Source organism: Siniperca chuatsi, linkage group LG2 (genome assembly GCF_020085105.1).
Source record: "Siniperca chuatsi isolate FFG_IHB_CAS linkage group LG2, ASM2008510v1, whole genome shotgun sequence".
NCBI classification, from domain to species: domain Eukaryota; kingdom Metazoa; phylum Chordata; class Actinopteri; order Centrarchiformes; family Sinipercidae; genus Siniperca; species Siniperca chuatsi.
The window spans coordinates 6,121,812-6,146,774 of record NC_058043.1 but is presented as its reverse complement, the minus strand read 5'-3'; the positions used below and the strand labels follow the sequence as shown (position 1 = coordinate 6,146,774).

The 24,963-nt window shown below is 39.2% G+C and overlaps 2 protein-coding genes across 18 annotated transcripts in view; both read left to right on the top strand.

Annotated features, from left to right (window-relative positions):
* slmapa (sarcolemma associated protein a) overlaps nucleotides 1-4,871 on the top strand; it is a 68,317-nt gene extending 63,446 nt beyond the window's left edge. For all 14 annotated transcript variants that reach the window (XM_044210277.1, XM_044210264.1, XM_044210345.1 and 11 more), the window contains one exon: nucleotides 2,289-4,871. In XM_044210277.1, the coding sequence (XP_044066212.1) occupies nucleotides 2,289-2,384 (96 nt within the window). In that variant the 3' untranslated portion in view covers nucleotides 2,385-4,871. The remainder of the gene's footprint in view (nucleotides 1-2,288) is intronic.
* A 7,669-nt stretch (nucleotides 4,872-12,540) lies between these two features.
* LOC122882638 (filamin-B) overlaps nucleotides 12,541-24,963 on the top strand; it is a 76,802-nt gene continuing 64,379 nt past the window's right edge. For 3 of the 4 annotated variants that reach the window (XM_044210250.1, XM_044210232.1, XM_044210227.1), the window contains exon 1: nucleotides 12,543-12,976. In XM_044210250.1, coding sequence (XP_044066185.1) covers nucleotides 12,685-12,976 — 292 coding nt within the window. In that variant the 5' untranslated portion in view covers nucleotides 12,543-12,684. Of the gene's footprint in view, nucleotides 12,977-24,963 lie in introns of all 4 variants that reach the window. The other variant, XM_044210242.1, reaches the window with a different exon arrangement.

Genomic DNA, 24,963 nt, shown 5'->3' with positions numbered 1-24,963 from the left:
TTAGGCTAAGGCATTTCATTTTTTAGGGCAATTTGAAAATTTTACAGTGGTCCTAAATTTTATTATTTCATGTGGAAAGGGCAAATGAAAATTTGCTACGTTTCAACCAATTAGAATTTGATATTTTCCCCCCCAAGTATTAGACAAACGTACAAGCTCTCTCAAATAATGCAGAATTGCATGCAGCGCCTCGTGAAGATAGTTATCCCTTTAAAGAGTCGGGCTCTGACCACCTCTTTATGAAACTCTCCTCCGGCCTCATTCGTTCATTCACTAACTGTCTCTTCACGGCTCCCGCTCATTTTCAGGGTGTTGGTGCTTCTTTTTGTTATTTCATTTTATGCATCATTTTCTCCATCTCTTGCAACAGGGTTTGTGGTTACTATTTTTTTAATTTTTCCTTCCCTTTCTTGTATCCAGTCTGCTGCTTAATCTCAGTTATTTGTCGTCTTACTTTACCTGCTTACAGGTCTGGTGTTTTTGTTTCCACTTGTCTTTTTGTCTTCAAGTCTTTTTCCCCCTCCAGTCACTGATGCTTTTTCTCTTTATTTTTAAAACATCCATCATTCTGTCCATCATGTTCGTCCTGTGTTGTGCTGGTTGTGTTTGCTGCTTGTCTGTTTATTTGGGAATGTCTGACCAGTGTTTCCAGTCATTTGCAGTGAAGGAAAACTGGTCTGTAACTTGTGTTTTTCTACTCAGGTAACCTCCTTGGCCTCGTTTACTTGCCTGCTACTTTGTTTTTTATTTCCTCCTTTCCTCTACCTTTCCTGAAGTCCCAAAAGATTATATTTTTTGTTTATTTTTTATTATTCGGTATTTAAGTCATTATCTTTTTTGCACGAGTTGTGGGAACAAGATCATTTACTATAAACCTACTTCTCTGCCATGCAGCGTGCTCATATTTGATGCACATAGTCAGCTTAAAATGGAGTTAACTCCATTAATTATTCTTTTCACCGGTCATGTAATGAAACTCTGAATGAAGACTGGCTGTGCTCAGCAGAAACCATCTGTTGTGTCTATTGACAGACAACAGGCCTAACTGATAAAGGACTACACAGATTTTAGACCTTGACTTCATCTTAGATCAATTACGTGGTTTTGAAAGATGCAGAGGTTTAGATGTTGATGAAATGCCAAGAGAGTGGCCTCAAAAGTAAAAAGAAAAACAAAGAGTCACATTAGTTGAGCTGGAACCCAAATACTCATTACACAGAATTTCTCCCAAAAGGATGAGTTAAAACCTTTTTGAAGTGTGTATTTTAGTATTGACAGCTTCTCGCAGAAAATCATTTGGCTGAATGTCTCCAGAAATGGTGACCAGGAAGTTATTGGGGGACATTTTAAAGAAGCATTACGTTAGGTAGCTGTTCCAAACCTTATCTTGGCCTTATCCACCACTAGATGCTGCAGGACTGTACAGTACATGCAATGGTTCCCCTCCAGCTGCAGTGTTGCAGGATGGTCCCAAACAGCAGTTTTCATATTAAAGCCAATAGATTCGCTCTGTAAACAAACACTTGAAGTACTCTACAAAAGCACAATTATTGTCAGTGTAATTTCCTGTACCTCCAGGAAAACGAGTGCAGTTGTCAGGCGACTGTCTTGTCCCATTCTGGTGCAGTAAAATGGGACAATCAGCTTTTTGTGTGAGAGCAGCAAACCTCTGGAATACCAGTGGAAATAAGGAACGTTTCTGTCCGCTGTGTTTTTAAAGTCAAACTTAAAATATTGTAAAAAAAATAATAATCGACTCTGATATAAGAATGGTCTGACATTTTTACAGATTGGCTTGTATAGTGTTTATACTTGTTTTATTGTTTAAGGTTGTGAGGATAAAGTGTACATACATCTTCATTTTTCCTCTTATTTTAATTGCAGCTTTGCCATATATAATGATTTGTATCTGTTTTAGCTGTCTTGGGACCACAGCTCCAAACCCCTAACCCTCGCACAGTTATTCTGATGTTTTTAAAATGACAATGTTTATTAATGCACACCGTCCTCTTTAAATAAAAATTAGATAAAGAAAAAATATCATATTTTGGACTTTGGGAGCTTCATAGGCTTTGCTTTTTTCCCCATGTTTTTCTATTTTCTGCAGTCGTCTTAACTTTGTCTTTCCCTCTGCTCCTCTTCATCTTCGTTCTTTATTCTCTCTTTTCTGGTTTCAGTCTTTAGTCCAGTTTGAGTCAAAATGTTCGGACATGACGATGCAGACTAACCTGATTTTCTTTGTCTGTATTTTCGTGTGTGTGTGTGTGTGTTTCTTCTCTCTCGGACAGAGCGGCTGGAGTCCGTGGATGCCGGTCATCGCAGTGATGGTCGCCGTGACGGCAGCCGTCCTCTACCCCAACCTCTCCAAGAGCAGCTCCACCTAGGACACACGCACGCACACACACACAGAGCGCTGTGAGGAGAGCATCACTGCTTTACTTGTATAAAGTCTAATTGTACATAATTGTAGAGGGAATATAAAGGTTGTGGTTTCTACAGAGGATTCAGAAGCTTCTTGGTTTATTTTGTTTTTGAGTGTTTTTTTTCTGTGGCGGGGAGTTTTGTTGTCGTTTTTATTGTTGGCTCTCTCTCTCTCAGCTGTGGTGGGGGCTTTTTGGTTTTCGTCTCTCTGCTGATTTCTGGGTAACAAAGCGTTCTCCAGCAGGCCGAGCTTCCACACGAAAAACCTGCCAGAGATGATGTTCACACCCGTCCCGTCGTACACGAGCGGGATGGAGGCGAACGTAACGCTTTCCAGCAGCCTCAGTCCAGTCAGGGGAACATGAGCCACATTCATCACTGAAAAATGCAAGGTCTGCTTTTGCTAGAAGGAGCATCTGCGCACCTTTTGATCGATTTCATTGGCTATTGGCGTCTGTTAGAAAGCGGTGTTTACCTGTAGCCCTGTCAGAACTGGTTTGGATGGACTGGGCTGCATATTCACCTCCATATTCAGCTTTAATTTTGCTCATTAAAATTCTTCTAACCAGCACCGTGCTTTCACCTGCCTCCTAAAAATAAATGTCTCTTTGACATCTTCAGTGTGCTGCTTTCTTAGAACAATATGATAACGTTTGGATTTTAGCTGCTGATATTTGGTACCAATGAACTCTAAATCTTTAAATTTAGCCATTTCTTCCCAAAGAGGTCGGGATTTTTCTTGTCAGGTTAAAAAATTGATCAAAATAAAAATTACCAATTTGGGAAAGCAGGCAACTGCCTAAGACCCTCAGTTTGTCATTGTGGCATTTTACTTTAATAATTTTATAGTAATTTTATTAAATGCTAATTAGTTTGGTAATCTGCACAGTAAAAACTGTAATGGTAACGACCCTAATGTTTTTTACCTACTTTATCTAATCATTGGGGGCCCACTGCTCATTTTTGCCCCGGGTCCTCCCAGTGGGTTAATCTGGTCCTGTTTCCGTCAAACGCAGTGCCTCTATACAGTAAATCTACATCAGACCGGACCACATCAGATTTTCACAAAAAGACAATAGCTTTCAGCTCCATATGTCAGTAAAACAATAAAGTAAATCCACATTAAAATACTGCGTTGATGCTTCATGAAAATCACCTTCATAGTAAATCTGCATCCAGGCTGTTGACGGAGTGCCTCAGTTCACCTGTACCTGGCTCTGTTGGAAAGTGTTCACATACAGGCGGTTTCAGGAAGTCCTGCTCTGTTCTGTTCTGGTTTTAGTCGGCCATGTTGGATGTCTAACATGGCGTTTTCTCTGTTTAGTTTTTTTCTTTTCAGGGTTGAAAACTTGAAGCCAAATTATTAAAATAAAAATCAGATTTATTTTCTATTTTTTTGTTGGTTTTTTTTTTCATTTTCGGGGCACAGAAAAGGGGGTCAACGTGCCTCTGATGTAACTAATTAACACCACAGTTTGTGTATGTGTGCGGCCAAACACACACACACACACACACACACACTTTCTCTGATAAACGCACACACAAACACACACATGGCTTATTTGACTGTCAGAGGTCTGTCAGCGTCAAGGGTGTGGAGAGAAGCTGTACATTGGTGATCCGCAATGTCTCACTAGCTTTTTCCAAGCTTTCAACTGCTACTCATGGACTTCTTCAACCAATGGAGTTAGTGCAGTTGTCATAGCGTTGGTTCAGAACCGACCCCATGACAACTGCGCTAACTGTGTTCGCCAAGACGTAATTATGACCAAGAAGCTCACATTTTTGTTAAAGCTCTGATATGTTCGACTTGATGCTTAGTAATTAATAATCGTCAAATACGGACACCAAACCAAAGTCTGTCTGATGACGTGAGCGCTCCCAAGTCTTAAACGTGACAATTTTACCATCCATCTGTTAAGACGTCTCTTTTAATTTAGGGAACAACGCGGCCTTTCTTCTGGCGCCATCCTCAGGACGAACCCACTAGTGGTGTGAAGATTTAAGAATAATAAATCATTGCTAAAATGTTTTTGTTCTTAAAAATAGGAAGAAGGTTCAGCTTCTCTCTAAACAAACTTCAAACACTTCGGGCCTCTGTGGAAATGTTTTTAGCAGACATTAAATTATTTCGAGGTGTGTGTGTGTGTGTGTGGTTCACACTCTGGACTCTTGAGCGTTTGTCATCGTTCGTGTACTCTGTCTTGTCTCTGTGTTTAAAAAAATAAATAAAATGAACAAATATTCCTGATGTTTAAAGAGAAAAACACTACAGTACAGAGAGAGAATTGTAAAATAAAATGTTATTGAATGATGTGCTACTAGACTTATTTTGTTAAAATTGTTTAGAGATATGAGAGGGAGCTATGTAGAGGATACAGTATGATGATGATGTATTGAATAAGCAGAGAAATGTTTGGATTAAAGTTGTAGCAAGCTGACCCACCAAACCAGCTTCCGGCTCATTCATTCATTCACAAACTTCACAATGAGCGCTGAACTCTGCAGATCATCGGTAATAATAATAAAAACTAATGGTTACACATCAAGGCACCGGTCCTGAAACATGGTTTAACTAATCCAGGCTGACATGATGAAATGATCCTGTTTATTCTCATCCAGATAACTTTTCACGGGCAGTTTGATGTTTGATTTGTTAATCTGGGATGATGTTAAAAGTTTAAAAGCAGCACGCTCTTGAAACCACAATCAGCTCTCAGTAACTAAGTACGTTTACTCAAGTACTATTTTTGAGGTTCTTCTTCTGTACTTTTTACTGCTACATGCAATACTTTACTAGTTACTTTGCAGATTCTGGTTAATAACACAATAGAATTGACAAATATATTATGATGTATTATTTTGGATAGAGATAAGACTTTATTGATCCGGGGTGAAATTCACAAGCTAGCCGGCAGTATATAGAGTAAATTAAAATTAGCTCCACGTTTATCAGCTGCAACAGTGATGAACACAACAGTGCATCAATAATTATAATTCAATAACATATATGATTCTGAAATGGGCCATTCTGCATAATGAGTACTTTTATGTTTGGTACTTTAAGTATGTTTGATGCTAATACTTTTGTACTTTTACTGAAGTAAATTTTTTAATGCAGAGTATTTCTACACTTGTACTGCGATCCGAGTACTTCTTCCACTGCTGTCAGCACTCACGACTGGGCGTCACTACGCCCAGAGTGCACATCTTTACTGCAGCTGCACAGCATTTACTTCAGACTTGTACACGTGTACTTGATGAGTAAAGTATCTTTTTTTGGTGGGGGTGTCAGTATAGAAGAAAAATAATAAAATGAGGTGTTTTAGAATGAGTATGCACATGTTAAATTAATATACAAATATGCAACTGAGTATACAGATGACGTAATGTTTGATGTGTTAAATTGTACATTGTGTGCAGAGATACTATGAACGTTGAGAGATACGAGCAGTGCAATCAGTATTTTGGATCAAATGTGGAGTGCAAATATTTGTACAGCGTAAAGTTATTTGGTGAAAATGTACATTTGTGTAAAGCTGCCAAGAAGAGACCTCATTAAATCTAAGATCTTGGTAATTTTTCAGTAATGGAAGCACATTTCATTCACAGAAGGCAAACATTTGGAGACTTATGACTTCATGTCCCATAATTACAAGACTGAGATCTCATCATTTCAGGATTTTAAATTTGGGGTTGTGAGACAATCAAGAAGAAAAAAAACGAAGTTCTACAACGAAAATTTGTATAAATCTTTAGGACTTTTTCTCCAATCAGACATCTGAAACATGACAAGGGGCCTCAGATTTTTTTTTTTTTTTAGATTCAACTTTAATGTCATTACACAAGTACAAGGCAATGAAATGCAGTTTAGGTCTGACCAGAAGTGCAATAAGCAAGTGCAGGATATAAACTGTGTGCATAAATGCAGGATAGAGCAATATTATGAAGATATTTTACAAGTGGTACTATGGGCATTATATACAGATGGCATTACTATAAACAGAAGTATACTGATGGATATGTACAATAATGAACAGCAGTGCAATGAATATTAAGTAGTGCAAATTATGGAAATAGTTAACAGTGCAGTAGATGAGTTATTGCAGTATATGTATAAATAAATAGTCTGGTAGTGCAAATGAACATGTGGTACATGCAGCAAAAACAATATAGCAGCATTTAAAGTTAAGGTATATGAGGGGACAGTGGAATCAGCGGGGGGCAGAGTTCAGTAGGAAGACAGCTCTTGTTAAAAAGCTGTTTCTCAGTCTGCTGGTCCTGGTCCGGAGGTACCTGAGGCGAGAAAACCGCCTCTGGGTTCGGTGAGAGGAGTCCTTAAGAATGCTGCGGGCTCGACACAGACAGCGTTTCCTCTGGACGTCCTCAATGGCTGGAAGTGGAGTCCCTGTGATGCGCTGGGCAGTTTTCACCACCCGCTGCAGTGCCTTGCGCTCTGCAGCAGAGCAGTCCCCATACCAGACTGTGACACAGTTGGTTAGGATGCTCTCTACTGTGCAGCGTTAGACGTTCACCGGGATAGCTGAGGACAGTTGGGTCTTCATCAGTGTCCTCAGGAAGAAGAGGCGCTGGTGAGCCTTCTTGACCAGGCAGGAGGTGTTGGTGGTCCAGGACAGGTTCTCCGAAATATGGGTCCCCAGGAACTTGAAGCTGGAGACACGCTCAACATCCATCCCGTTAATGTGGATGGGGTCATGTGTGCCTCCTCTCTCCTTCCTGAAGTCCACGATGAGCTCCTTTGTCTTGGAGGTGTTAAGGAGCAAGTTATTGTCTAAGCACCATGTGGCCAGATGCTGGACCTCCTCCCTGTAGGCAGTCTCATTGTTGTTGCTGATGAGACCAATCACCGTAGTATCGTCTGCAAACTTGATGATGGCGTTAGATCCATGCGCAGGCCTGCAGTCGAGTGTGAAGAGGGAGTAGAGGAAGGGGCTCAGCACACAGCCCTGTGGTACGCCAGTGTTGAGTGTGATGGTGGTGGAGCAGTTGTGGCCTGACCTAACAAACTGAGGTCTGTCTGTCAGGAAGTCCATAATCCAATTGAGGTGTTAATGCCCAGGTTTCCAAGTTTGGACACTGCTTTTGTAAATATCGGTTTAATCTTAAACAATACGTTGTATTTCATAAAGTTGTTACAAGTTTTAAAAATCTTAATCTGAAAAGTATCTGTCACATAAATGTAGTGGAGTAGAAGTATAAAGTAGCATGAAATGGAAATACTCAAGTACAAGTACCTCAATATTGTACTTGAGTAAATGAACTTAGTTACTTTCCAACACTGATGAAAACACAGTGAGATGTAATACAGCACCATTAAACAGGCCTGGACCTGTGTGTGTGTGTGTGTGTGTGTGTACTCTGATATTAGCTGAATGTCTTCACACGACAAACACGTATCAATCATCCAGCAGGAGCATGATGTCATCTTTACGAGACGGTTGCAACATGCAGAAGGAATCAGCTGTTGACACACACACACACACACACACACACACACACACATCTCTGACTGTCTCTCGTTTATTGAGTCTAATGTTGCATCAGAAAACTTCCAAACTAGTAGATTAAAAACAAAATGGTGAGTTTACTTCATAGAGACATAAATTTAAAAAAATCAGGAATGTGTTTTCTGATGTTTAAAGGTTATTAGCTTGAACTCACGTTGTTTCCAATAAAATGATAATCAAGACTGAGCTGTTAGGAACATCATTTAACTATTTACAGAACCGAAACAAGGCTGTGTTTGTTCTTCTTGTACAATCAGTTTTTATTAAAATATTTGAGAGTTTGACATTAAAGTTCACATCAAAATTACATCATGTCACAGATACAGTTATACAGATACCGTACTGTAATCCTCAAATGTAATATTTTACATTTTAACGAAACCCAGCAGGTTGTTTGACAGACTTCCTGCTGAGGAGAAAAGTATTGTTTTAATGTTACCGGTGGCTAAAGAAGCCCATCTTCTCCAGGAAAAGAAGAAAATTCAGACGTGAGAAAAATATAAACACTCATGGTAAATTAAGATTACAATGTTCTAAGTCACAATTAATGACTTTTTAGGTAAAAGAAAATTCAACTTCATTATTCAAAGTCATCGTCTTGGCATCTTAAACATTATAAATCATTCAGATTTTGACTTAAAGAGTCATCATTTTAATGTAGCATCTCATAGTTTTGTCTTTAAAAGTCAAACATCAGATTTTTTATCTCGTAGTTTTGTCTTAAATAGTAAAATGTTGACTTCACTAAGACCAGAAAAGTGGATCGCATCACTCCAGGTCTGAGGTCTTTACACTTGGCTTCCTGATTTTAAAACACTGCTGTTGGTTTATGAAGCACTGAATGGTTTAGGTCATAAATACATTTCTGATCTTCTGCTTCGTTCGGAACCATCCAGACCTCTCAGGTCGTCTGGTCTGCTTTCTGTCCTCAGAGTCAAAACTAAACATGGAGAAGCACCACATATCTGGAACAACCTCCCAGAAAACTGCAGATTTGCTGCAACTCTCAGTTCTTTTAAATCCCCCCCAGTTTTCCCAGTTTTCCCAGTTTATGGCCCCAACACCTTTTTTTCGTGGAAAGCACGGGCTGCCTTGAATAATGTAGCGTTTTAAAGTCTAATTGCTTTTCCACATAGATAGGCACATCAAACATTATTGCAAAGGATGTCTGTTGAATTAGTCAGACCCACTCTTCAATTCGGCACACAAGACTTTTCTGTTTGCCGCTGCCTTTTATTAAATAAAATAACTCATTTCTTACACTGTAACTTTTACTCCTGTTTTATCTTTTTATTTTATATTTAACTATTTTAATTATATTTAAATGTCTTTTTATATTGGCCTATGTTGCTTTTGTGTTTTATGTAAAGCACTTTGAATTGCCTTGTTGCTGAAATGTGCAATACAAATAAACTTGCCTCAGTACTTTATAATTTACTTTTTACATCAATATTTTGACTTAGTACTTCATAATTGTGATTCAAATGTCATTTTTACTTAATATATCTAATAGTTTTGACCTGAAAGTCAGAATTTTGACTTACTTTTGTCTTTAAAAGTCAACATTATGAGTCAATATCTTAGATGCATAGCTTTTATTTACCACGAGTATTTTTATTTGTATGATTCCTGCCTTCCTGCCTTCTTCTTCTTTCAATGTTTAACCTGTTTTAAAAGGCGGATCTCCAATTTATTCCCCAACACACACACACACACACACACAAAAAAAAAAAAAATAATTTTTTTTTTTGGTTGTTTGAGTCAAAGAAAAGCGTTGCACCTTGTGAAACAGGTTAAAAATAGAGGAGGTGTTTATTTCACAGGTTGAAAGAGTCGTTGCAAAAGTCCCAGCTGTTGAAAACAAACTGGAGCAAACACAGAAATCACACCTGAAATCTTTTCACCTTGTTTGGTGAAACATTTTGCAGATATCATGTTGGTTGAGTTTATCATGTTGTGACTTCCTTCTGTTTATCCTGAACAGACAGAACTACAGGATCAGCACAAAGAAGGGTGTGTGTGCTGTGTGTGTGTGTGTGTGTGTGTGTGTGTGTGTGTGTGTGCTGTGTGTGTGTGTGTGTGTGTGTGCTGTGTGTGCTGTGTGTGTGTGTGTGTGTGCTGTGTGTGCTGTGTGTGTGTGTGTGTGTGTATATGTGTGTGGAGGGTTGTTCTGTCTAAACAGCAGATTAAAGACTTTGACTGCAAACAAACACAAGCTCAGTTTGTTCACCGTTAAGATCTAAAAATATATATATATAGCTGATCAGATCAAAGTTTATTGATCCGTGTGTGAGTCCAAAGGTAAAAACAACAACAGACCAAACCGATAGGAAATAACAGAGCAGATCAATAATCGCAGCTCATCTTTCAGAATCTGTCCGGTTTCTAATGAATGTATCCGAGCAGCGAGATGCATCACTCTGACTCTTTTTCCAGGAACAGAAAACTTCACCAAACACAACTATACATCCCATAATACAACTCAACACAGCTGAGGGACAACAAAACTAAAAACTAAAAACTAGCTATTTCCGGAGCTTTCAAGGAGCAAACTCCATCCTCTGTGGAAGACCATGAGATTTAGCTGAAAGCTCAGAACAAAGATACTACGTGCACTTTGAGTTGCTTTTTTAAGTATTTTATTTCTGGACAAACGTTAACAGAGCAAACTGATGTTTTTTATAGATCAGCAGAATCACTTTTCCCACAATGCTGAACAAACCAACTCTTGTCGGAGAGTGAAGAAACTTTTTTTTTCATCATCATGTGTCCTTTTTGGGTTTAAAACGGGACTTCATAGTTTACCTTTTCACTAACAGCCTAATAAATGCTCTTATAGCTGCATATTAACTGTAAATTAGATATTCAACAGAGAGATTTGATCAGCCTGTCATTTCTTTTTCTGCAGGTGTTTCTTATTATCTAAAGCCTCCCTTTTCTCCCTGTTTTTAATAGTATCCTTTATTTATAACAGTTTGCTCATCATGACCAAAAGCACCAACATGTCACTATGAAGTACACATTTTATTTTCTCATTCTAGACCACGATGGAAATGCCAAACATATTAAAAAAGACATATATAACAATTCCCACACCTATTTTATGGTTTTGTTGATCTGCTCGTGCACATAGACGATCTTTGAGAAAGTGAGTTGACCAAGGCTGATGCTGCATTCACGGATGCCGGAAATTTGGGGATTGTGAAATTTGTTTCCCTAATTCCAATGAAAGTGCTGAGTTTATATGATGCAGGCACATTGAAATAAGAGAATAAAACATAACTGTGATTCGTTCTGTTATGTTATATTTCATTCTTTGTGAAACTTAATAATTACATATGTTGTAATTGTTTTGCAGAAATTTGTGTGACCATGTTGATCTTCACTGTTTAAATAAAAATAAAGTACAAAAACATAATATAAATAATATACATATAATCATAGAAATGTAACATAATATAAACATAAAATTATTACAATAAAAAGCGACATTTTATTCAAAAATACAAATGAAATGTTATTGTGAATTTTGTGAAAACGGATTATTAATTTAAAATAGAAAAGCTATCTCATTGTCATTTTTATTTTGTTTTTCTGTATCATTCTCAATCATGTATGTGTGTGAAAATGTTTAAATATACATTTGCTTTCTTCTAATATTTCTTTGGGAATTTGAATTGAAATTATTTCTATGAATTATTTAAACAATTACTTCTATGTACAAGTAAATAAATTGTCTTTCTGTCTTTAATCTTTTTAAGTGTGTTACAAGTCTTTTACAGTGTGGTATTAGTACTTTTACTTAAGAAAGCTACTTCCTCCACGACTGGAAGCCAGTGTAAAAAGTTTATTAGAGTGCGGAGGGAAGAAAATGGCTGTTTGGTTTTATGAGAGCAACTGGACTAACTACAAGACTTTAGAAGAAATGGACATTGAGGAAGATTAAACCCAGAAGCAGTGGTGGAAGAAGTACTCAGATCTTTTACTGAAGTAAAAGTAGCAATACCACAGTGTAGAAATACTCTGTTACAAGTAAAAGTCCTGCCTTCTTAAGTAAAAGTACGCACAAAAGTATTAACCTCAAAATATAAAGTACCAAAAGTAAAAGTAGTCATTATGCAGAATGGGCCCGTTTCAGAATAAAATATATTAAATTGCTGGATTATAATTAGTGGTGCATTCATGTGTACATCACTTTAATGTTGGTGAAGGTAAATACTTATATACTGCCTGGTAGCTTGTGAGTTTCGCCCCTGCATCAATAAAGTCTTATCTTTATCCATAATAATACATCATTATTTATTTTGTATTAATAATCTGAATCTGCAAAGTAACTAAAGTTGTCAAATACATGTAGTGGAGTAAAAACTACAATATTAGCTTCCAAAATGTAGAGGAATAGAAGTATAAAGTAGCAGAAAGTGAAAATACTCAATATGTAAATACTCAAATTTGTACTTAAGTACAGTACTTGAGTAAAAGTACTCTGTTATATTCCACCGCTGTCCAGAAGGAGGCAGTAATGCAACGTTAAGGATGCCAAATGCCATAAAACCTCAAAGAAGAAGCGGAAGAAGTCCGAGCAGCACCTGAACGCAGCAGCAGCCGAGTCGGGCTCCGCGAGGTTAAAAAAAAACTTCAAACCACCTTCAGGCTTCTCCGAGGAAACACGAAGCACGCTCCCCGGCGCACCTCCTGTCACATTTGACCAAAGTCCGAACAAGAAGCGTTGAAGATGCCGGCCACAGAGAAGGACCTGGCCGAGGACGCTCCGTGGAAGAAGATCCAGCAGAACACCTTCACCCGATGGATCAACGAGCACCTGAAGTGCGTCAACAAGCGGATCGGGGACCTGCAGCTGGACCTGGGCGACGGCCTGAGGCTTATCTCCCTGCTGGAGGTCCTCAGCCACAAGAAGATGTACAGAAAGTACCACCCGAGGCCCAACTTCAGGCAGATGAAGCTGGAGAACGTGTCTGTGGCTCTGGAGTTCCTGGACAAGGAGAACATAAAGCTGGTCTCCATAGGTGAGTAGCGGCGGTCCATTCATTCGTCTGGAGGCTTCTCTAAGGCGCCGAAACCACCAACTCTTGGCCCCAAAATGTGTTTGCCTGTTAGTGGAGAGTCTACACATGACAGGGATGCTGGCTTTGCTAATATTACTTGTCCCAGTAAAGTTTCCCCCCTCCAGTTTTCCCAGTTTATAGCCCCAGCACCGTTTTTGTTTTTTTTTTTGTCGTGGAAAAGCATGGGCTGCCCTTTTAATAATGTAGCATTTCAAAGTCTAATTGCTTTTCTACACAGATAGGTATATCATACATTATTGTAAAGGATGTCTCTTGAATTAGTCAGACCCACTCTTCAATTCGGCATACATTTAATACACAAAGCAACAAATATTCCGTACAAAAACTTAGTTTTTATAAGTGGTAGCTGCCGCCCACCTGGCTGCATTTAAGTTAGCTAGGTGACAGACGGAGCTGGGAATCAAGAGGAAAACCACTTTTTAAAAGTTGATATTTCATTGAATTTCGCGCTATTGAGTGTCTTATGTTCTGTTGAAATAAAAAGTGACTTAAGACGCTTCTAAAAAAACTTTTACTTGTGTTTCATAATGTAGGCTATGCACTTTTGCTGGAGACCAAAGTACAATCCGTACCTTTTTGTCCTTTCATTTGTGTTTCCCGGGGTTCCCAGGTTTTTTTTTTTTTTTAACCAGCATGTTAACCAAAATTAGCCCGTTAATGAAAGGTCTTCGCGTGGTAGAAGAAATAATTTTACTTAAATTACACGTTTTAATGAGATTTATCCCCATTTTAGTCAGTTTGGGTCCTGTTAGCTCCTGTAAATGAAACGCTTCTGTGTGACAAGAACTCCCTGCCAAACTGTGTTTCAGAATCGTACAGTTTAATGTCGCCTTGCCTATCCGCGACATTAGAATAATATAAATATTTTGTTAGAGTATTTATGGATTTGACAGGAACTTATTTTCAAATCGGCATACACACAACTCACAGTTAAGTCAATATTTTATTGAAAATCTCTGACAATGTTTAAATTTCTGCTGCCTCCCACCTCGGTGTAACATTTTTGTGAAAGACGACTGTGAGAACTGGAACCAAATCACCTCTAAAAGTTTCAGTAAAGTATGGGTTACTGAGAGAACCAGTCATATCCGTGGCTACAGATTGGGTCCCACAATAATTACTGATGAAATGCATCATGTTGTCATCAATAGCTTTAAACTGACAGATTTCTGAATGGAGTTTGGCATGTTGTGGGTGTAGAGTCTCCACACGACAACAGCAGAGCGTGTTTTAATGAGCAGGCTCCCACAGAGAGAGGACACACCTGTGTTAATGAGCCTGGCTCCATGTGGAGAGGTGAAGTCTCTCGGTTTGGGTCTCGGATGAAAATATTTCACCCCAAAATTCACAAAGCCAGAGCAAACTGTTGTTAATGTCAGCTGTATGAGATTGAATGTGATCAGCCTCCACCTGCTGCTCAATTATTCTGCTTCATCTTTTTAACAACCTTGTTGTTGTCTCCTAAACACAATTACCGCACATCTGACTTAAATTCATGTTGTTTGCCTTTCACCCAGGCTGCACAACACTGACAGATCATCATAATGCAGTTATTTTTCTGAATATCTTTCTATATAAATAACGGCATCAAAGACTTTTCATTGTTTTAGGTTTATTTTTAGCAAACAAGAAGCTCTTTTAATGAACTGATATGTTGTCTCAAACAATTTGATTTTCTTTTCAGCTGTCAGCGCATTATGTTAAGAAGCCGTTCAAGGCAGATGAACAAAAAGAAATGTAAATTCATGTTTGAGTTTTGTTTTCTTAAATTAGCTTCCAAGATAACAACCTGTGAATAACTCAGATTTGTTTGTCCTTGTTCCTCCCTTCCACAGTCATGTTTTTAGATGAGTGAGATGTTTTGTTGTCTTTGCTGCTGTTGAATGTTGTGAGCAGGTTTGCAGACCGGCAGAAACTGTGCAAATAATTCAATCAACAGTGTACGTCAATGCTGGTTTGTCACACTGCTGTGAGATTTTAAAGGCGCTGTCTGGTCAAAAAGTATTTTACACAAGTTCCTGGTCGGTTGTGATTCTGTGCTGGAGGTCGTAGTTCAGCTCTCCTATCCTTGCAGAGTCAGAGCCTTTTTTTTTAATTATTTGTGAACATTTTGCATCCAAGTCTTCATTCAGTTGTTCTGGGCCTGTTTTGGTGTGTAGAAGATGAATTAAATGAAAGAATAAGGTTTTGAAAGTAAAGTGGTGCGACAGCGTTGTAATGGAAGTGATTTTTAAAACTGTTTGCTTCAGGAAACGCCAAGTCAAGTGAACACTGCTGTTAAAATGTCGAGGTCGGTTGTTGCCTGTCCAACTCTATAGTAACACCTCGGTGTGTGTGTGTGTGTGTGTGTGTGTGTGTCTCTCTTTGGCTGTTTGTTATACACGGTGGGATCACAGCAGCGATGTTACAGGTTCGTCTAACAAAATCTTGGTCACAATCTGTGTCAGACTGATTATTAGTTTTGAGGCATGTCACATTGTGTGTTGAATGTCTGTCTGGTGAATCTCACGTCATCAGTTCAGCAAAAAACAACCTTTGGTCGTAGCTGTTGCTGTTAAAAATGGCACTTACCCTCTACGTATTGTTATACGACTTAAAATGCCTCATCAGCCAGTGTATTCTGCATCCTTTCATGCTGTTTTCAGACTACTTGGTTTGTAGAAGAGGGTCGTAGCAGCAGTCACACTGTGAGATTTTGGACACTCAGAGTTTTTTTGACATTGGCTGTATTTGGTCTCCAAAGCTCTGAATCGTCCGTCAGTGGACGAGTCTCACAGTGACGTATATAAGATCACAGTTTTGGATTGATCACCTAACATTAGCCGAATGGAAATTTAAACCCGCAGTGCTGAACTTGTGTCCCCCCCCTCCTGGCAGTGAGAGTAATTACACAAACGCTGTCGACGTCCTGCTTATGACCCAGGCTCGTGTTCAGAAATAGTTACAAACAGAGAAATTTCCACAGTTCCAAGACATTAATCAATCATTTAGGTAGAGTAAATGTAATAGCTACACAGCCTACTCCAAATATTTTACCAACTGTCCAAAAGCAGTAACGTGACATCTGTGTCTGTCTTCAGTCCTTCTCTTCTCTCAGCGCTCTCCAACAAGGAAAAGCTAAAGCTACACCAATGGTTATCCGTGTTGGTCCTCGCCGTCGATCGCTTTCGTTTTTTGACTCTAATCCTTCTGAACGTTGAATTTCTTTTTTTTTTTTTTAATCTGTAGCATGAGAAACTTTTCTTGGGCACGTCTTACGTTTTTCCACCATACTCCCAGTTGCCGTTGCCTACTCCGTCGCTACAGTTGCTCCCCCCTTCAGCTCTGGCAAACCAATCATTGCTGGTTGACGTAAAACGCATCATTATAGTTGCGTCAGCGCGGGAATGTCGCCACGGACACCAGATTTATGTATACTGCGAAATACAGAGCAATTTACCTGGCGGTGATAGGCTTAATCAGCATTGTGTGACTTGAATGTAACAGACGTTCATTTATATGTAAAAGTCCCTCATTCCAGCTTTTAATGACATCTGGTTATCGAGGCCTAAATAGTTTTTATATACAAAATTAATACATGCAATCTTAAAAAACAGTTTTTACTGAATTTGTTGAAAGCATGGAAGCGTAAACTTTCTCGTGCATCTTCTTCTGCTGCCTCGTTCTGTCGCTGCCAAATAGAATTTACCAACAAAGCTGCATTTTTCCTCGTTGACTGATTAGTTTCCTCCATGTTGGGCCGAGTGTGTTTAATATCAAATTAAAACTGTCTTGTACTCACAGTATTGAATGCTTGCTCTGTTTCTTAGCCTTGTTTACTTCTTGTGTGATCAGATATTTCTGATTTAAAATCATAATTTAGTTAGTTTGATTCTGTATTTAGTCAAAGTTCTTGTTTGGTTGTTTCAGACATTAAACACTCGTGCATTTAAGAAGTTTGACTTATTTTGTTTACTTCAAAAACGATTTAGATTTTATACTCTGCAAAGTAACACATGGAGAAATGTGTTCTGTGTTGTGTGGAGCACATTTCGCACTATTAAACAGGTCAGCTTGATTTATATAGAGCTTTAAACACAGCACAGTTGATGTAAAGTGCTTTCAGGATTCTGATAAAGATATTTTAACTTTTCTGAGAATTAAGAGGAAATACAGAGTTGTGTTCGTTCATTCATTCACTGCTGTGGTAGAAAAACATTGTGGTGTTTTTTCTTCTGTGGTAAACGTGTCGGATCTGCTCGGATCTGATTCTAGTCTTGTTAACTTCAGCGAGACTTTTCCTCTTCTCTGGTGTTCACACCAATCCAGGTATCCAGGCATGACAAGCTGCATCCATCTTTTCTACCCACAATCCCTTTTATTTTGTTGTCATTTCTTGTAGTAGTCTCTTGTTAGAGGACTGAGACATTATCAGACGTCTCTTTGCTGCTGATGGAGTTTAAACAGCATCACTCTCAGCTGGAAAGGTGAGCTGAACTACAGGAGGAGAATCTTGTTCACGATTCATATTTCCTGGTCTTTTTATGGGATCCGTATGCACTTCAGCCTTTCCTCTTATTCAAAATAATTAAATTGAAAGTCAGACTAAAAGAAAACTGACACTGAGTATCTTCTGGAAGTCTGTTTCCACAGCTGAACTGAGCTCGTGAGTTGTTTTTGCGAGACTCTCAGACCGCACCAGAGTTCACTTGAAATCCAGACCTCTGTTTGGCGGCGTACCAAGACTGCTTTTCTAGATTCAACACAAGCTTTTATACTTCATCAGATGTACTGACATCTGTGGTTAAACTCTGGTTCAGGAAAAAAAAAACGATCCAGCTCGAGTGTGAAACCGTCCTGAGACACGGAGGCTGGCCGGTGTTTGGGGATGGGAGTGAGCCGAGGTCGGAGCGTGTTCAGTCATGTAAAACTGTGGCGGTTTGATTTTCCACAGTAGAGAGGAAATAACTGGGTGGGTGACACACACACACACACACACACGCTCTCCCTCTGTCCGGTTGTTTGGTCTGAAGCAGAGTTCGATTGACAGCTTTCACACCTGCCTAAACGAACCAAACCGAACAGGCAAACGCTGGTGTGTAATGAGCCCCACAGCCTCGTGTGTCTGCTAGTGTGGCCAGAGACCTGACTGAAGGATGTGTCTCATATTAAACTTGTTATCCTTAAGATTTCAGTCCTGGTTGATTTGGTGACACCTGTGGTTACTGGTGGTTTAATACTGCAGGTCACAGAATTCTGGGGGCAGCAAAACAAACTATTGTCTATTTATTACTATTTTAATAAAGTCAGGTAATAATTGGCCTTTTTCCATCATTCTGGCAACCGTGATCAGATTTAATGCTGCACACAGCATGAGTCCGTGAAAGGAGGTGGTTACCTCACTGAGAAGTTGGAGGAGTGCAGCCTGTCGCCTGCAGCTCTTCATCTAACAGCTCACTGTGGCGGCTCCTTCTTGTTCCATTACTCCCTGCAGTATTTCAAACTGATCCGCTGTCAAAAAATGTCGAATGACCGTTCTCTTGTTTTGTAGATGCGTTTTTGATGAAAGATAGCGGTCAGTGCTAATCTCACTGACAAACACATTGCATTTCCTGTGACTACATAATAAAAGTCAACTCGTGTTTTGCCAGTTAAATGCTCTTAACGTAAAGCTGCAGCTGTTGGAAATGTTCGGTTTGCATTAGCTGTAACTTCGTACAGCAATTTCTCGGGGAATGTCGCCACAGACACCCATTTCTTAACACTGCAAATGCAAGGACTTTCATATAATTTAATCAGTGGGTCATAGGCTCAATCACCATTGTGTTCATTCGGCGATAGTGACTTAACAGACATTTATTTAAATGAAAATCATCGAGATTATTACTTTAAACACAGGTGATGTTTACTAGTTTCAGAAGGCTCATCTTGTGTTTTAATACCTGCAGCAGGAATATTTTGTAATATATGTAATATCCTGATAAAACTGTTGAGCTGTCAGTGCAACAGCTCAACTGTATTTTGCATGTCAGGACAGTTCAGTGCTTATTGTGGAACATGAGAACTGGACTCTTTATCGAGACATTTTATATAACTCTGTTAACACTTTGGTACTATCACGAGGGGAAAACCTCAGCGAGTCCGAATCTGGGTAGCTGAAGTCTGGACACGCTGGAAGGGATCCAGTCTGGTCACACAGGTAACGTTAGTTTGTCAGATACCTCACCTCCACGACAGGAAGAGTGTACCGGGCAAACGGAGCGAGGGAGCGTGGGAAAGAGATGTTTGCTGTTGTCAGACGACATCTTCTTTTGTGTGTGTGTGTGTGTGTAATGGTTAGCTGTAGTTGTGGGGCCCCTCAGGGAGGCCCCATGGCTTTTGTCTGTAACACACACTGAGACAGACAAAGGAGTATTTTTAGCACATGTTCAGTTAAAAATAACGCACATCTCATGTTTAAGCATTTCATTAAGTTTTTTTTTTTTAATTCATTGAGCAGTTAAATTTTCAATTCCCAGTCTCTCTTTCGCTTCTCGTCAGACTGTTTGTTCCTCGACGCTCTGCTGCTTTCACTGTCTGCTGAGACGTTGACATCCTCAGCGTTTTAACCTGTGTGTTTTGTTAACATTGGCTTTACTTCCTCATTGTTGGGGTCCTACAGAGCCCACTGAAGGGGGAAAAAATCACTATATGACTTTCTCACAACTGCCATCTACCGTATTTAACTACCAATCCAACGTGTCATGGACTTCACATTTCTCTGCTGTCTCAAACTAACTGTGCTGATTTTACAGAACGACATGCTGTTTTCTTTGTCTTCATTGTGAATTAAAAACCTGCTTTAAAACACTCTGGGGGTGGGACTGCAGTTTCTTTTAGTATTTATACATATTTGTGGGTATCTTTTGTTAATAATTTTAATTTAATTTAAAAAATACCTTTTTTTAAAAATATTGTTTATAAAAAAATTAATATCTAGAAAAGTATTGAAGCGCCAACTGTTTCTTTTGCCACAGACTGCTGGAGTATTTGATGAATCTGACTAAATATGGAAATGACCATAGAGCACAGTTATTACTATTAAGGAAATTATATGGGCTATGCATGAACAAATATATATTCATTTTGACTGCCAAAACAGTAATTTCACAGACATAGAAATGTACAGTTATCCAACATGTTAACCTACATAATGAGGTTACTTATGTTTGGGATAACTCCCTGTTAGCCCTCTTACAAACTGTTATAAAACTGCAATAACAGAAATCCTATTAAACTAATAAGGGAAGGTACGCAGATAAAGAGCAGATGAAAATCTATTGTATTTAACCATGTTTCACAGCACAACAGAAGTAATGTGACATTTTCTTTAGTGGACTTCTGAAACATGTCGTCAGTTCAAAATCATGTTTGGAAGCAATTCTCATAAAATCAGGAGACGTCATGAAGTATCAAGCTGATTAAACCCAGCAGAACATTAGGGTGAAATAAAGGGTGAAACCTGATCGGAGTCTCTAAATGAATGAAGAGCTTCTCACGCTGCTCACATTGTGTGTGTGTGTGTGTGTGTGTGTGTGTGTGTGTGGACTCCACCCTGCTTCATATCCACCAGCTGTGTTTTTTTTTTTTTGTTCCTGATGTAGCTGAGGATCGACCTCATCTTTCATCTTCTGCCGTTTCTGTCTGATAACTGCAGTTCCATCATGTGACAGCAGCTACTTTTTTTTTTTTTAATCAGAAAATGCTTTTAGTTTCGCACTTTCGAAATGCTTTTCTCAAGAATTCAGTGTTGATGAGTTTGACTTTAACGTCTATCAGCTTCAGTGAAGTTTCAGTGTCCTCCGACCTCCTTCAGCGCTTGCAGCTTCACCCTGAAATATTTTGTCACATGTGCGTCGATATTCAATTGACGGGCAAAAAACTGCAAAATCACCACATGGTCCTTTAATGCAGCACAGAAGTTTGAGTTTTAAGTGGAAAGTCAGGATTCTCTGAGTTCACTTTAAAAAAAAAAAAAAAAAAAAAAAAAAAATATAAAATTAATAGTAACTCAAATGTAGATTGAATAAAAACCAGTGACTCACTTTGAGCATGTGTGTTTGGAGTTAGTGGAGCACAAACGTAACGACTGAGACTTTATCACTCTGAGATTGCAAAACCCTGTGTGTGTGTGTGTGTGTGTGTGTGTGTAACCTGCCTGTTTGGACGTTGGCCTGTGTGTGTGTGTGTGTGTGTGCATCATAACTGAAGTGGAAGAGGGATTTCAGCCTGTTTGTGTAGGTTTAACTAGTGCTGAAATGTCAATTAATCAATTAGTCAATCAACAGAACATTTAGAATATTTTGTTAATCACTTATTTATTATCAGACGGGGGGCCAGGTGGGTTGCCAGTGCCCCCCCAAATTTCTTTAATATATTTTTTTTGGCCACTTTAGGCTGTAAACACACCATTGACAAGTTTTAAATTTGTTGTGGCTAATTTGATATTAAACAGCGGCTTATTTACACATCCATCAGACACAGAGCAACATCCGATCGTAGTGTTGTTTGTGTCCACCTGATGAATGTGAGTCCAATATTGACTCTCCTTTTAGCTCTGGTTTGGTCTCCACCAACTCCTGAGAAAAATATTTGACTCTTTAGCTGCTAAATGCTCCACTTTCTTCACCAGCTAGACTCTAACTCTGTCTGTCTGCTGTTTGGTGCTTGACAGATAGTGTACAGTGGGTTTATCAATTAAATATAATGTTATTTATATAGCGCCAATTCATAACAGAAGTTATCTCATTGCGCTTGTCCTATAAAGCAGGTCTAGACCGTACTCTTTATATAATCAGAGCTTGTTTGCTGAAAACAGCTGCTTGCTGATGAGAGCGCAGAGACTGAAACATTCAGTAAATGTGCTGAAAAACCAAAACTAGTAGCTAAAACAGTGACAAACAAAGAGATTGCTGTTGCGTATTGTAAAATCTTTAGGATATGTGCCAAAGATTGGAAATACCACAAACAAAGTTTATATCAACATTGGATCATGATGCTTAACATGGTCCATTAAAACATGCAGAGTGCAAGGGCTCACAGTGCCAAACACCAGCAATTAGACCCATCCGCTTCCAGAGAAACATCCCAGCAAGAAACCACAACGTTACTGTCGAAAGTGCTAACCACTGAGCCATCGTACAGGTTTTGAATTTAGTTTTTTTTTCTTCCAAAATGTAATTTACAAATTTAAAGCTGCCTGAAAGGTATTTACCTGCTGCTGCCTCCCTGCTTGTAGCGCTGAGGGTGAGAGGAACCAGGTTAAAATAAAACACTGAGAACAGGCCCGATGGGATCTGTAGCTTACAGTTAATCAGACTGTGTGACCTCATTCTCACACACACACACACACACACACTTAACCTGCGATGCCTCCAGGCTGTGTTTTTGAAGAGTAAATTAGCTCGCAATGTGAAGAGACTGTTTTTGCCTGGAAGACAGTCATTCATCCGTAAACATATCTGTTACGTTTTAATATGCAGCAGTGATTCAGCCTACGTCCACTTCATTAGAAGCTTGTTTGGTCTTTGTTGCTCTAAACACTCTTTGTCTGGTAACTTTCCAGTAGACGATATGAGGAAAATCTGCGATGACGATATGACTGACGATAAACTAATTTTGAAATGTGCATATTAGCTATACAGTCACTGTCAACCTGGTTGTCTTTTAAATTCAGAACAGGATTAGAATTTGAATATTTTTAAATATAACTAAATGTTGTTTCTAGGACAGCAATAGTAAAGTTTACAAAGTCACTATATAAACTCAGTAATATCTCACTGGAAACAAATCTCAAATGTCCCTAAAATAAATCATGTTCCTGACATTAAAGAGCAAAGTTTAGAAAGAATGAAGAACTCCAACATCAGTCAGTGTCCTTCCTCCTGTCCTCTGTCCTCCGCTGCTGGGATTCACTGCAGGTAAGTTACCGCTGGTAGAGGGAGGAGGGGCTGCTTTGTCTCAGCAAGCAGCTAAGTTTACAAGAATTTGCCACTTTAAAGGTATACGGATTTTTTATTTATTTTTAAGCTTGGAGACGACACAGCCTGCGTTACACATGGGAGGTGTGGAGTGCTTCCTGTTTTGATTTTTGAGCATCATCATTGTGTCTCAAGTCCCCCCCCCAACTTGTTTGCTGGAGTCTCCCTTTAATGTGGATCACTCATATCATGGCTGATCTGCATGATCAGAATAGACTAAATGATTAATTGAAAAAATAACTGACAGATTAATCGATAATGAAAATAATAATTTGTTACAACCCTAGTCTTAATGTCTGGTGACATCATGCTGCATACAGCTCTGAAATACACTTAAATGCATTTACTGCTGGTGTTTTTATGGTAATAATAGCTACAATTTAGACATATCTTGCTCTCTCTGTCTCTAGGTGGGTTTCCATTCACCTGTTTTTATGCACATTTTCAATTTGGTTTTTCATTTTCAAAAGTTTTTACGTTTGGCTGAAGTGGTAAAAGTTGGTGTATCGATAAAAGCAAAATGCGACAAAGCACAGCGGAAACAGACTTTCTCCAAGGAAGAGATGAAAAATAGCGGCAGACGAAAACATCAGATCAGTGTGGAGCGATGAGACTTTAACCTTCCTCAAATGAATACCTGAAACAAAAATAAATCCAACATGTTTGTGGTTTGACTGGTGTTCATTTAATTACATCATCTTGTTGCGTCCTCTTCTCCAGCAATGGTGTAATGGCACCCAATTGGAAAATTAGCGTCACCTACCGTTTATTATCTTGACGAACCAACTCCTAATATTTGTATTAGGAGTTGTAACGGTAGTGGGTGGAAACAGGCATTAATTCACATTTTCTTTTGCCGATTTTTCATAAAATTCGGTTAACACTTGCACTACATTTGGATGGAAACTTGGTCGGCCTCTCCCTCTCCCCCCCGTCCTGGACCAGAAACCACACTGCAGACATACTTAGACAGACACACACACACACACACACACACACACACACACACACACACACACACACACTCTCTGTCGCTTTCACTCTCACTCTTTCTCTTTCGGCCACTCGGTTGCCATGGTGCTGTGTGTCAACAACAGTCTTTGGCTCGTTGAACTGACAGCTGATACATGTTTGGTTTCAGTCTACCAGGATTGTGTCTCTCGGTTTCTGACATGTACGTTTCTGTTTTCATTTTTGTGTCATGTCGTTGTTTTATTTACTGCTGTTGTTTTGTCACCGAGGTGGTTTTATCTGGCATTTTCTCACTCTTTTGACTCTCAAACCTGCTGGTGTTGTACAGGTTGAACTTTTATTTATGCTCCTGGGTTTCTGTCTATTTACAGTAACTCTGTAGATTTGTGCATGTCATGTTGTTGAATGCTGTCTTGTCATCCTCGTGGTTTTGATGTTTCAAACACGCTCGACCACATGAATTTCCCCTTCAGGAAAATAAAGTTCACCTAGACCTAAAATACATTTATGAAAAAAGGTATTTATGACAACAACTGTGGTATTCAGACATACCAAGTTCAGGAAAAGATTCAGCTGAAACTGATTTGGCAGCATTGTTGTTCACTTTTATCGCAATAAAGAACAGTTTGTACCGAGACAAAGACGCAGACGGAGGTTTAGAGGCTGCACACACACACACACACACACACACACACACACACACACACCCTGGAGTGATTGGTGATTGGAGAGAAAAGTGTCCCAAGGTCAGCCCGGGATGAGGCACATTCCACCTGTTGTCCCGGCAACCTCAGTAAACAAAGTCAGTGATTGGCTGGAGTCGACCGGGGGGGTGGGGGTGTGGCTTTGAGGAGGAAGTGTCACCAAATTTCAATGACCCAGAGCTGCCTGATGCTGCGTTCAGGTCCTGTGAGAGAGATAAGACTGTCTGAGCTTTCAGTAGGTGAAGAGGTCGAG